General features: G+C 52.7%; 1 protein-coding gene across 2 annotated transcripts in view; it reads right to left on the minus strand.

The window, feature by feature from the left end:
- Window positions 1–3,446: 3,446 nt before the first annotated feature.
- Window positions 3,447–13,651, minus strand: part of MED12 (mediator complex subunit 12) — a 37,384-nt gene continuing 27,179 nt past the window's right edge. The window contains exons 34-44 of one of the 2 annotated variants that reach the window (XM_067004771.1): window positions 13,277–13,412; window positions 12,835–12,996; window positions 11,900–12,277; window positions 11,409–11,559; window positions 11,010–11,215; window positions 10,475–10,555; window positions 10,041–10,258; window positions 9,271–9,433; window positions 6,444–6,629; window positions 6,187–6,268; window positions 3,447–3,889 (exon numbers count right to left, since the gene is read on the minus strand). In XM_067004771.1, coding sequence (XP_066860872.1) covers window positions 3,846–3,889; window positions 6,187–6,268; window positions 6,444–6,629; window positions 9,271–9,433; window positions 10,041–10,258; window positions 10,475–10,555; window positions 11,010–11,215; window positions 11,409–11,559; window positions 11,900–12,277; window positions 12,835–12,996; window positions 13,277–13,412 — 1,807 coding nt within the window. In that variant the 3' untranslated portion in view covers window positions 3,447–3,845. Of the gene's footprint in view, window positions 3,890–6,186; window positions 6,269–6,443; window positions 6,633–9,270; window positions 9,434–10,040; window positions 10,259–10,474; window positions 10,556–11,009; window positions 11,216–11,408; window positions 11,560–11,899; window positions 12,278–12,834; window positions 12,997–13,276; window positions 13,413–13,651 lie in introns of both variants that reach the window. The other variant, XM_067004770.1, reaches the window with a different exon arrangement.

Raw genomic sequence — 13,651 nt, forward strand, 5'->3', positions numbered from 1 at the left:
GTCCCGCTGGATGTGTCTGCGTTCTCTGCAGCTCCCTGCCATTGCCAGGGCAGCATCAGCCGCGGTGCCTGATCAAAGAGAAGGACGTGCAATTACCAGCAGACACCTCCACGCGTTCCAGTCTGGGGATGGGAGCTGGGCTCTGCCTCCCTCCCGCTGCCAGAGCTGCAGCCCAGACCCGACGCGGGCTCTGCGGAGCAGCCACCGCTTCCCATTTAAGATGCTTGTGCGGCAGCATGTGAAGGGCAGGCATTTATTTCAGCTCTCCCGATGCCACTGAATCAGTGAGCGTGCAGCCAAGGGGAGCCCTGCACTCGGACGCTGCAGAGCGGGTCAGAGCCTTCCTGCCCCGCTCCCTCTTCCAGGGCTGCTCCTCGGTGGGCGGCAGCTCGAGCAGTTTCGTTGCTGACCCTTTACACCCAGGAGCTGCCCTCAGTCGCCCCACGCACCACCAGAGCCCTGTGCCCGCTGGGATGGATGCACCAGCCCTGCCCTGAGCCCCTGCGCACCACCTGCAGCAGCACCCGCGCTCCCTGGTGGACCATCCGCCCCCAGCAGCATCTCAGGGGCTCCCCGGGCTGCCCCCACAGCAGCAGGGCTCCGGGCACAGCCCCCCCACATCTTACTGCCCAGCAAAACCAGCCCGGGGGGGGCCCGTGCCGGGGGCCGCAGCTGCGGCTCGTCACCCGCACAGGGAGCATGGGGCACCCGCGGGGCTGCTCAGCCCCCGGCTCCAGCAGCGGGAGCAGGCAGCGATCGATTTTCTTGCACAACACCAGTTCTCGTGGTGCCTGACGAGCTGCCTCTGCCCCCGGCACAGTCCGTGCAGGCTGCTGGTGCCGGGTGGGGCGGGTGCACGGGGCAGGACCTGTTGCTGCCTACCTGCTGCCCCAGCTGCGCCGAGCCTCCCGTCACCTCAGGCCCCTTCCCGTGCCCCGGGCACGTGCTGGGCAGCATCACCCACACACGCTGCCCTCGGGCTCTGCGCAGGCACCCCTGGGGCTTTGAGCCCCGCAGAGCCCAGTGACCTGCACCCTCACGCGGTTCCAGCATCAGCCCCCCAGCCCCCAAGACTGATTAAAGGCCACAGGGAGGCTGCGCGCATTGGTCAATGGGCAGTGTGATAAAATCCCCCCGTTGCCTCTGGCTGTGTCTTAAGCAGCATTTAGCTGCGACTCAGAGAAGGAGCAGAAGGGCTGGAAGCTGTCAGAGCTACTTAAAACTGCCACTGCTCAGTGCTAGCGCGCAGCACAGCAAGGGGGGCTGCGAGGCAGGCGGCCGGGCTGGGCAGAGCGGCTGTGCCCTGCGCCCTGCCCAGGTCTGGCTCCAGTCCCTGTGTCCCCTGCAGCCTCTGCCCCCGCTGACAGCCTTGGGGCAGCCTGGGGGTAGCACGGGGGCCACAGAGGTGCTTGCCCTGTGCTCACCCGGCTGGCGTGGCTGGGGGGAGCCTTCTGCAGGAGCAAACGCTGGGAGCAGCCCCTGGGCTGGGCTGTGCAACAAATCAGGGTCAACCGGCAGCAGGAACCCAGAGAGGGATGAGGCATCTCCTTCCCCCCGGGAAGACGTGGAAAGCCCTTGGCACGAGACCCTGGGACCCCTGAAAAGGAACAAAACGAGAGGCCAACCCCCAGCTCCATGCTCTGCTGCCGCAGCCCCCACCGCAGCCCCCCGGCCCAGGGCCACCCATGGCACTGCTGCTGCCGCCGCCCGCTCCGGCTGCTGCAGAGCCGCCCTCCTCCCACCAGCAGCGCGGCAGCGATGCAGAAGGCAGCATCCAAGATGCCGCCTGGCGCAGGCTCAGCCGCCTCCCAGGGCCTGCAGAGGAGGGGGCCGCAGGCAGCGGCCGCACACGCCCCGGAGAGAGGGGCTCTGCGCGCCCAGGGGCAGCACCCAGCTCGCCCAGGCTGCGGCTGCGCCAGCCCCCAGCCCACCCAACGCGGCTTGTTTTTTGGCACCCCGCTCCCAGGCAGGACGAGGAGGGGGACACGGCCCTCTCCCAGCCCGGCCGTGGGTCCCTTGGTGGCTGCTGGCGGCGCTGTGTCACTGAGCGCGTGCTGCATGCGAGCAGAGCCCCACAGCCCAGAGCCCTGGGCGCAGGGGGCCCAGGCAGGCTGCTCCTCCCAGCCAGCTGGGGCTGTGCCCCGGCCTGATGCTCATTGAAGGGGACAAGCAGCCGTGCACAGAGGAAGTCACCCTACACACAACTGTCCGTTCTCATTAGGGAGGGAGCCTGTCTCCATCAGTCCTGGCCAGCAGCACCTTCCCCCCACCATGCAGCACAGCAGGAGCCCGGTCCAGGTGCAAGGAAGCTGCAGGGTGGGGATGAGCAGGGTGTACAGCTCCCCCCCGGCAAGGGAAGGGCCCAACTCCAGCCCTTGCAGCAGCAGGAGCCAGCCCAGGAGCTGGGCACAGGGAGGCTCTGGCAGGTGAGGCTCCCTCCTGTCCATCAGCCTGAGCAAAACTGAGGGCATCCCCCTTCTTCCTCCTTCCTCCCAGCTCCCACAGCCTGCCGCCTTCTTGTCTTCACACTGCTGTGTGGCCCACCCTATGTACTGGTAATAAACCATTTTAGTTTATTTTGCCTTAGAGTTGAGGTTTACTGGAGCTCTTTCATGAGGCCCTGCAAGCCTCACATGCTCCCACCCTCCTAGGGCAGAAGTAAAATACTGGTCCAGAAAATGTACTAAAGGAACTACCGCAGGTCAAGTGGTCCCCAGGCAACTTGCTGCGGAAGAACCAAGGAGAGAAGAAAGGTGCTGGTCAGCGTGGCTCCCAGCTTCAACAGGCAGCAGGAGGGGAGAGAACCAGCACTGCAACTAAGCAAAGCCGAAGCAGTCTGCCACACACAGACAGACGAGACTCCAGCCCAGCAGGCTGCATTAGCTGGGTCTGAAGGTGAGAATGCAGAACGTTACCCACCCAGAAAAGCACTGGGGCTGTCAGGAAGGAGCTAACAGACGAGCCTTGGTGCTTACAAGCAAAACCATGCTGAGAGAAGTACTGTTCTGAGTGCATTCGGGCTGCAGCTCCTCCTAAATTGCAGAGGTACCAGCTTGAGTGTCTCTGATACCGCTGTGGCTGGGAAGCTGGCCTTGTTAGGGCTCAGAGTCTCTCATTTACCTTCCTCTTTGCTCTTAAACCTCTGTCCATTGGCACATGCCAGAGACTGCAAGTAAAGCTCTAAATCAACATACAAAGCCTACGAAGTTTGCACAAACCCTAGAAAGCACGTGAACACCAGCTTATGAAACAAGTAAGGAAGAAAGGCTTTCCTTCCCAAACCAAAAGGCTCTGCCTCAGCAACATGCCCATTCACAAAAGCAGGAAATGCAGACATCAGTTCTGCTGAGAAAGAGATAAAGACCATGCGCAGAGGTGCTGCTGGGCTGTACGGGGAAGCTGGGAGGAGCTCGAAGGAGGAAAAGCAGACTCTGAATACACACTCCTTTTGCAAAGTAAGCTCTCTGTATTCATCCGAGAATGTCTGCAGTACAGGGTTCATCTGGTATAAATAAAGTACAAAATTTTACAATGTCTTAATCATTATTTTAACAAAAATACTAAAAACTGAGTAAAAACTGAAACCAAAGTGGGAAGGGAGACTATCAGCCACAAGGGATCTCCATAAACGTTTGTAGAAATTGGATAGTAAAAACACTTTCTCTGTACAATAAAACCATCCTCCTGGCATCTCCCTGCGAGATGGGCAGCGGCAGCACACAGCACTTGGGGCACGAGCCCAAGGACAGTGGCTGGGAGCAGTCCCAGTCTGCAGGTCAGGCTGAAGAGGCTGTATCCAGTCCACAGTGATGTCTCCCTCCTGGACCAGGCTGAAGTGCCACGGATCAGTAGCGTCCAAACGGGTTGTTGTTCTGCTGCGGCTGTGTGTCTGTTGGGGTCAAGAGTTAGACAGTAGTAAGGTTTTGTTCAGCAAGCAGATTCCCCTCCCACCACCAGCGCAGCTCCGAGGAGTATGTTGCAGTGTGTGAGGAAAAACAAAACATAACACGCTTATATCCTTTATGGCACTCCCTGTTCTGCTCATTTCTCTGAGGCTTTACACAGGCTTTACACTCAGGACCCCACTTTCTTTGAGGAAGAGACAGATATGCACCAGTCCCAGTCCCAAAGCTTCTCCAGAGGACATCTCTCCAGGCACAACTGGTGCACCACAACAAAGCTCTGAAAGATGGCAGCAAGTTAGGACGATGAGGCTACGGGCAAATTATTTCTGTACTTTGAAAGAAAATCCGCCCTATAAGATTGCACAACACCTGGAGCCAAACAAGCTGTTCAGACAGCTAGTGTCAAATATTCATCCGCAGGTACACCCAGAAACCAGACTTACCGAAGGTTTCAGGAACTCTTCTGACTCCCTGACAGTATGTAGGTACAAATGAACAACATACCCACAGGACTTCCAGGTGGAGCAAAAGGGACAGGAAACATGGTAAGGTTTTATTAAAGACCCTCATGAAACTTCCCAACTGCTGGGACCGATGCTTGGTGACGCACACTGCTCAAAAGTATACTTGGGTACTATGTGATTAATAAAATCTGTGAGTTTTTTCTTGAAACCCAATCAGCACGTCTTACGCTGCAGACTAAGTAAAAGGAGACCAGTGTAACCCGAGGCTAGCCCGTCCTCTTTCCTCTCTCAACTCTGCTGGACAACAGCATATTCAGGAATATCCTGGAACCTCCTGACCCACCGTGAGCCCAAGGTATTCTTGTCTCCCTCCTACAAGATGTTCTTGGTTACGTCCTCCTTTCTACTGCACCCCGGACACTGCAAACAAGAACTCCAGATGGTTCCTGGTGGAGCTGATGCAAGCCCAGTGAGGTGGCATGGAAGCTGCATGCTGACACATGGCTGCATTGGACCCACGCATCCGTTCCATATAAAACCCTGCTCCATTTGCTACACCGACAGGATAGGAAAATATGGCTATTCTGCTATATTCGGATACTTATATGAGATATTCCTCTACTTGAATGTCCTGGCTGGGATCCTTGCACAGACTTGTGGTTTGTGAAGCTGGCCAGTAGGAAACTTAGCACATTAGAACTTCTATTTGCCTTTTTTGTGTTTGTTTTTGTCACAAGGACTAAGAACTTTATCAAGGAACAAGTGTAAGCACTATTGTTTGGCCATTATTTGTTGCAGACATCTGTTACACATGAAAACTATGCATATAGGAAAGAAACACCTCCACCCGTGATTGTATCAAGCTTTTCCCAAGCACAAGCCTACTCTGAGAAATAGCCAATTTAAGAAACTGAATTAACCAAGCAGATAGATCAAAATCTGCCAAATGTATTTTTACTTGACATCGAGCTGTAGGCATTCACATCCTTGACTACCATAGAAATGGTGGCCCAGCAAGAAAAAAGGAGGGTTGTCAGCTCCCAGCCACCAAGCTCCCAGCCCCCACCACACACAGTTACAGCTAGCACACTCAACACACTGCAAAAACCCCGTGCAGCCCATTCGTAGGCATTTTCATAGCGTTGCTGCCATTTTTTATGGCACAAAAGCCAGTAAGGTGACAGTAAAACAGCAGGTGGTTCAGAGGGGAACAGCACAGGCACTGGGTTCCGTTTCTAGCCCCCCGGCCAGCAGTTAAATACAGATTATAGGAATAGTTACGCAGTGCCAGACTACAAACATCATCTGTGCCATTACCCTGTCTGTGACAGCAGCCACAGAAGCCCACAGAACACAGCAAGTATGAAGCAGTGCTTCCTAGAGTACCCTCCTTGCCTCCAAGAAGTCTTGTCCTGATCCATCTCTGGGTCACCCACCACGTGAATGCCGCAGGATTACAACATCCCTGAGCCCCTCAGAGGTCATTCACAGCAGAGGAAGCATCTCTGAACGCTTTAAAGCCACAGACTGAATCCTTCTGAGAAAACTGCATGACAGCCCCTACAAAGGCTCAGCTCTCTCATCCCTCTGCATGCAGCAGGTCTGGAAGGTCGTTCACATGCTGGCAGCACTGCCTGCCCTGCTGTCGTGCCCCTTTGGGCCAGGAGCTCAAAGTCCTGATGCCATTTCCCTGCCAACATCATTTATGGCCTCAGACAGACAGTTTGGCTTGGCCCTGCTTCCCTACACCAGGGTACCTGCAGTAGGGAACGGCAGGGGAGGAGATTAGGGACAGGATCGAGAACACTAAGGCTTACTGGAAAGCTGCTGTTGAAGTTGTCGAACCAAAGCAGCTGTTTGCTGCTGCTGCTGCGTCTGCTGAAGGCCCTGGCGCTGGAACTGCAAAGAGAGAAACGTGGTTACAGCCACACCACCTGGCTGGCACTCTCAGCATTCACCCAAGCCCTGGGAAGTGCAGGGGAGGGAGCAGGGTGCGGGAGGGGAGGATGGAGGTAGAACACGGCTGGATTTGTGCTGGAATATTGCATCCCTCTGTCTCCGAGGGAACACTCACAATGGGCTGCTGGGGGGGAAGAGCCTGCATCCCCAGCCCTGGGGGCTGGCCCTGCGCCTGTGGCTGAGGCACTGTGGAGACCTGGGGCTGCTGCTGTGGCTGCGGCTGCGGCGGAGGCGGCTGCTGCTGCTGTTGTTGTTGCTGTTGTTGCTGTTGCTGCTGCTGTTGTTGTTGCTGCTGCTGTTGCTGCTGGGAAGACAAAAGAGAAGGGGCCATCGGGGACCTGTCTGGGCAACGCACAGGCAGGGCTGAAGGGGAAAGGACGTTCTACCGCAGTAACATACTCTTACACCACTTTCCTTACAAGTACCTAAATTACACAAATTTCACCAGGACCCTGCCCCAGGCTGAGAAATTGCATGAAACACAGTGACAGTAACAAAATTCTTCTGTAAGATGAGTTTTCAGCAGATGGCAGGAAGAGAACTACAAGTCTACTTGTCAGCTGGGGAATGACTAGGAGTAAACACAATACAAGAATGGAAAACAACTAAGAGCTATCTCTGGAGGTTGGCCAGTTCATTTCTTGCCTCCCAGTAAGATCAGCAATACCTGCTTCAGTGAGTATTTGCCTGACCTGTTCTCAAAATGTTTCCGGACATACCAGCACAGCTCCTATAACCTCTCTATTCAATCCATTTCACGTCGCATACCTGGCTACTCCTACTGGAGTTTTTCTAGTCTATCTTGAATCTCGTATGTTAAGATTTAAGGTCATTTCTTGTCCTACAGCCACGGGGCACGAACAGGTAAGAGGTTTTTTTGTGGGTTTGTTTGTTTTAAAAAGACAGAATCTGGGGACTCCCCTTGTCTCTCCTTCTCTAACTTGAAGCCCAGCTATTTCAGCCTTTCCTCCTCAGAAACATTCCCCAACTCTTCAAGCCATCTTACTGCCCTTCTCTGCCACTCCTGGCAGCGATGCTACACGTCAGTAACAGGACGTAGATAAAACTGGATGCAATGCTCCAACCTAGATGTTGACAGAACTAGTTAAAGAAAGAAGAATATAGAGAGACAGAATATTCTGTTGAGGTAGTTTTAAACTCTCTAGGTCAACAGAAGAGTTTCTAGCAGAAACAGAACACCACTAAAACTATCATAAAAACTATCGTAAAAAGACATGGTGTTGATAGATACAGTTCTGATCACTGGCTCAAAAGGCTAAGGTTCAAACCTTGAACAGACTCAGAAAACAGACAAAAATGTATCAGGAGAAGGGATGATATCTTATGAGAGGAGGTCAGAAAAACCTGACCTACGAAAGATGCAAGTGCTCCCTAGGAACACACTGGGTAAACAGCAGAGAGAAAGAAGAGACAGTAAACAAGGACAAAAGAGCCAGGACACAGCAGAGAGTAATAACTGGGTACAAGAACCACTCACAAACACTTTGAAGCTCGGATCAAGGATTCTACCCATCAAAGGGAGTGAGTTTCTAGACCAGCCTCCTAACTTCCATCTTAAGCCAATTTGGTCCCTTAGGTTCATGAAATGGATACTATGACCTCAATAAGCAGGTAACCGACTCAGTGAGCCTGGATACCCTCCTCCTGATTTCATGTCCTGCCTCCTTGCAACAGCTGACTACCACCCATGGAAAACAGAAGGCCATGCTTCCTTTCTACAAGCTACCGCATGTGACAGTCAACTCAAGCATCAGGAGCCTGCTCCACATCTGGTATGCTCCTGATAATACAGCGAGAGTCACTGTAATTGTAGAGATTCTGGGCACTCCACATTTTTTGAGTAACCAAGCAACGTCAGCTAAAAGCTGAAGGTACACGTTAAGTTACTGAGCTAGGAAAACTGCTAGCAACTTGTCTGAGGTATGTTCTTTTCCTAAATACAAGTGATGGAGAATGCTAAAAGAAACCCACTGAATAGTCAGAAGGTGCTACTCATCAAAAGGGCTAAAAGCTGCTGACCACGCTACAGGCAGTCTCTTGTTCAGTACAAGGCAGCAATTCTCAAATACTGCTGACTGTGGCACTCTGCAGAAACCACTGTCTTGCTCAGGCCCCTCTCAGAAAGCTAAGTGTTATCACCCATATTCTACCAGTTTGCTAGGTTGTGTGCCTTATGGCAAGATTCACCAAGTAACCCACAAACTCCCTATTTTTGTGTTTCCCTTTCAATTCAAAGCATTCCTATAACTCCAAGGAATCTGTATCTATATTCAATATGGGTATTTATTATTCATAAGGCCATAATGCAAATCCATGGAATACGCCGTGGAGTTAACACACACCTGTGAACTTCTCCGAACCTAGAGTTAGGTCTATCAGCTCACTGGATCGGTTTTTCACCATCTACTGTTGGATGTGGAGTACATGGACTGATTCACACCAGATTTCCTGCCTCTGAATGACACCCACTTTGATCTTGTGAAAACGTAGACATGCCCCTAAAACTGATCTTATAAAGAATGACTCTGCCTGCCCTGGTATGGGCGGGGGGGGATGTTCATTTTGTTTCTAGCTCCTGCAACACTTAATTTCTAAGACAGTTAGCATTTTGCATGATCTTATGGGCCCAAACTGAGCAGGAAGAGGTAGGATGCAGGCCACAGAGGACTAAACTTTTGGGCTCTTCACTTTCTTTTAGCCTCACGCTGGGTGACTGGCAAGAGGCAGTGCAGCAGGTGTCTCCATCAGGAGCGGCCAACTCCACTGAAGGGAGAGCTGCCTAGCAAAGCATTACAGACAGCCCCCAAGAGCTGACATCCTTCTGGGCACACCGGGGCAGAGCAGAGTGTTACTGACAGAGGACAGCATTTGGCAAGCCCCCTCCAGCTCCACTGGCCTTTGTCCCTCCAGCAACCACTCACCCTCAGCATCTGCTGCTGCTGTTGCTGCTGCTGCCTCAGGTACTGCTGCTGCTGCTGGTCAGGCAGTATCTGGCTGGGTCGAATTCCTGAGGGGACTCCTTGTGGACCCAAATGGTTCATCCCACTCATCATGGGGGCCTGCTGTATTGACTGGTGAGGGAATCTGCAAGAGAAAAGGACAAGCCCATGGAGTGAAAGATTCACAGGCAGCTAGCTTCATGAAACCAAACCCAACTGCTGCCATCAAGACAGCTCAAACAGCTGCTTGCAACCCGTGCTGCTTCTCTGCAGAAAGGTGAGGGACACCAGGGACCTTCAAGGGCTCCATCCAACCTGTTTTTCCAGAAGCCCTAAGTAATGGTATATGCCCCACTGTTCTGCACTGTCTCACTGACGGATTTATGCCTGCCCAGGAGCAATGGAAGTACCATATCGCACCTTCAGAAGGTGAGCTGCTGGCTAGATTTAAATTCAAAAGACTATGACTTTCCCAGGTCATTTACCTCATACTTCACAATCTCATCTTTCTCTGGTTAGTAACACCAACTCCTGCCTGCAGCCAGCATCTCCGAATTTCATCCTATCTCTCTGTTTCTTCTTGGGACTGAAAGCTGGATAAAGATGCTCCCCGAGGGTGTAAAGGACTCAGATGCTGTGTAACACAGCATGGAGAATAGGCTTTGCACAGATTGCTGTTCAAGTTGTCTGGGCAGAGCAGGGAAGCCCTTGATGAAATACTGCTTATTAACATCCAGTAGGGTGGGAGGTACCTCTGTGTGTTGCCCAAGGTGTGCCCGTAGCCTGGAGCCTGCTGGTGCACATAGCCACTTGGTCTCTGCTGCATCTGTCTAACAGGATCCACCAGGGCAGGATTAGAGCTGGGGTGGGAATTTTGATAGGGCTGGCCAGAGTATGTAGGAGGTACCATCGTGCCTGACTGGGAGGGGTGCTGCTGAAGGCCTATGTGGGAGACGTAAGATGTGTAACCCTGAAACGAAATAAACAAAAATTTTGTTAGTCATGGGGCAGCATATATTCTCCTGTAAATGTGGTCACAAGACAGTTCATCTCTGGGATTCAGATTTGTGCTGGCCAGAAAATGAGCGAAAAAAGCCAAGAGATTCCAGGACTTAACAGCAGAAATGAAGACACTGCCATGTGCTGTAGCAAGACTCCAGTTTTACCTGTGGTCACTGCCACTTACCTGGGAGGGCTGCAGTGTTCCATAGGATGGGGTTGGAGCCATCTGGCGCACTGGCTGCTGTCCCATTATGCCTTGGCCCTGCTGGAAGGCAACACAGGAACAGTTTTTTCAACATCTCCAAAGGCCAGGACGCTGCTGCCCTCTCCTCAGCAGTCCCACCATACCAGACAAGGAGCTTCACTGCTAAACCTACAAGGCTGCTTCATGGCACCCAGATGCTAACGACATTTGCCTCGCCCTGACTTGGGGCAAACAGGCCGCAGCCATCCCACCCCTCCACTGCCAGGATGTGCCCCCTCACTGCCCAACAGCTGCAAGATGTCCCCAGTGCACCTCACTCAGAGTCTCCACCAACCGTTGGAGAAACGGGTCTAACAAAGCCATTGGCAAACACAGAGCTGCCCAGAGGAACAAACACCTTTTGAGGGCAGAAACAGAGATCGCGTTGGAGAGTTCTGGCCACAGCGGACAGTGGCAGCCAACAGCTGGGACTTGCTGTGCTGTGGGGCCCAGCAAGAGCACATCTCTGACTTACCAGCTTTGCCTGAAGCTGCTGCCTCAGTATCTGTCCCTGGGACACCGGAGGTTGCTGTCTGTACACTGCTGGCTTGTAGGAGGGGTCAATGCCCATCATGCTCCCCATCCCTGAAGGCAGCACCCCACTATATGGAGGACGACTCTGAACAAGTTTCCCCAACGGCATGCGCACAGGTCTGTAGGACGTATCCAGGCGGGGGCCACCTGCAAGAGCAAAAGAAACAGAGTGACTAACGTGCTATTGTTGAGCCTCGTAGCTCCAGAATAACTGTTCATCACTATATCTGGATACATGACAGGCAGAAGGGCAAGTGTGTGCAGAACCATCTCGCAAGAGGGGTTCTTACGAGAGGTTCCCAAAGACATGCCCCCACTCTCACCTCCCCTGTACACCTACCTGCTGGAAGAGGCTGATTCTGGGCATAGAGACCCACCGGTGATTGCCCATATGCTAGCCTAGACATAGTGCTTCCCGCCTGGTGATGCAAGAGATCTGTAGGCATGCCAACTCCATACGAAACCCCTCGGCTGGGACCCAACACAAAATCCTGCAAGGACCAAGAAGGGAGTAAGAGAGATCAGCGTGCACTGAAAATTCATGAACGGCTCAAGCGTATGAAAGGGTTGCAAATTTCACAGGAGGAAGCCTGGGTCAGTCGCTGCCTGAGCTGAAAGCCTCCTTCCCACCTATCAGGGATTAAGGAAATCCTTGCCCTGCCCCAGGCTAGTAGAAACAGGACAGAGCTCCAGCAATCCCATCTGAGAGGAAACCTATCCCATCTTCACCACTACTGCTTTCAGGCTCCTTAGAAAGACCCAAGGGAGTGCTCAGGGTTGGAGTAACAGGGTTGGACACAGGAGGTCCGTATCTGTCGGGCAGTCATTTACCTCACTTTTGCTGGCAGACTGGTTGCGTTTCTTGGTTTTGCTCTGTTTCTTCTTGCGTTCTTCAGTGGAGGTGGCAGGATTGGAGCTGGTTTTATCAGCCTTGGTTGGTTCCACAGCTTTCTTCTCTGGCTCTAAAGTCACAGGTGTAGGAGGCTCCTCCTCTTCAGGAGGCAATGGCAAGGGCTCCAGGTAATAACTGCGGGGCTTGGGTTTCAAGTGCGTGTGGTACAGAAGAAGCCTCTGCTGCTCCTCAAATCTAGACACCTTGCGGTCCACCCGGACTGTCCCAAACCACCCCCAGGACAGAGGGGCTGAGTGCTTTAAGCCCTCAAACAGGTCCCAAGGGGAAATCTTCTGCTTTGTAGAGACTTGCAAACCCTTGAAATCAAAAGAAATAAGAACCTCAGAACAGGGGCTTATTCTCCTACTACAGGAAACTACACTTTCATCAGACTCCATTCCACGTGTTCCAGGACAAAAAAAAAGACAGCCTGAGCCCTTACTAGTGGTAAGGGCTTACTAGTGGTTCTGCTCTTCCACAGGGCAAAGCAGTCATTTCTAAAAACCTTCATCAAAAACTGCCATTCTCCTTCATCCCACCTCTGACAGTCTCCTGCCACACACTGACAGTACCCGTTATGTCATGTGACAGGGATTATAGATTTTTTGCTTCATACAGCCATGAGTACAAAACAAAGGTTTAAATAATTTCTCAGGCCATAGCAGCAGGTATTGCTGTGCATTAACACCCAGCTTTGCCCTTTTCAGACATAGTTATGCGCCAGCTTGCCTGTGTGCAGCCAGCCATTTCAAGCTCGGCAGGCAACAAGGCGCTGCATACTGATGCCTCCCAAGCAGCGGAGACTCCCGGCATCAGAAGACAAGGCGAAACCTGCACTCAGGAGCTGTGAGGCAGACAGCAAAGCTTCACTTACCTCCTTCTTGAATATGGAGTCAAATCCAGCTATTTTATTGCCTTTGGTGTCAATGAGGGATCCCTGAGGTTCGCAGGTGATGACATCTCGGGTCTGCTTGGGAAGTGGCAGGAGCTGTCGTACCTTCTCCAGGCTGTCAGACTGCCGGTCCCCCAGCTCTTTCTGCACCAGTGGAATAGAGAAAACTTCAAAGAATTGCTCAGAAAAGAAAAAAAAAAACCACACACAAAGCCTACCTGTGCCTTTAGTGGTGTCAGCCTCCACCCCTGCATTACCTGTCATCTCTGCACCATTCAGCCCAAGGCCCACAGAGCCACTAGGGCAACCCTTACTGCTTTTCTAAACAGCAACAGGACTAGCACAGTGTGAGACAGGTAATATGCAGAGTTGGATGACCACGATGCGGCACACAGCTCCCCGTACAGGGCGTGGTGTCCCTCACCCTGAGTTTCTTGACGAGATTCATGTATGCCCGCTTGTTTTCCTCCATGCTGCCCTGAGAAATGCTGGACATATCAGCAGCCAGGGTGCCATTGATGAGAACACTCAACATGTCCAAGACAGTAGTGAAGAGCTCGCTGTTGGTCAGAGCAGAAAGGCCAAAGTCACAGAAGAATCAGACAAAGTCCCCGCCATCACACCAAACACTATTAGCCTGCTAGGAGTAGTGCCTACAGCCAGAAGCACCAAGCACTCTTCAGCCTCCCACAGTGATCCTCCTTTTGGTTATATGCTGTCAGGGGTCCACACTTCAGTCAAGTGCAGTATCACAGATTAAGATTGGCCTCCTGTCCACCCCTTCAGCTTATCTGAAAAG

This window comes from Anser cygnoides, chromosome 13 (assembly GCF_040182565.1).
Source record: "Anser cygnoides isolate HZ-2024a breed goose chromosome 13, Taihu_goose_T2T_genome, whole genome shotgun sequence".
NCBI lineage: Eukaryota > Metazoa > Chordata > Aves > Anseriformes > Anatidae > Anser > Anser cygnoides.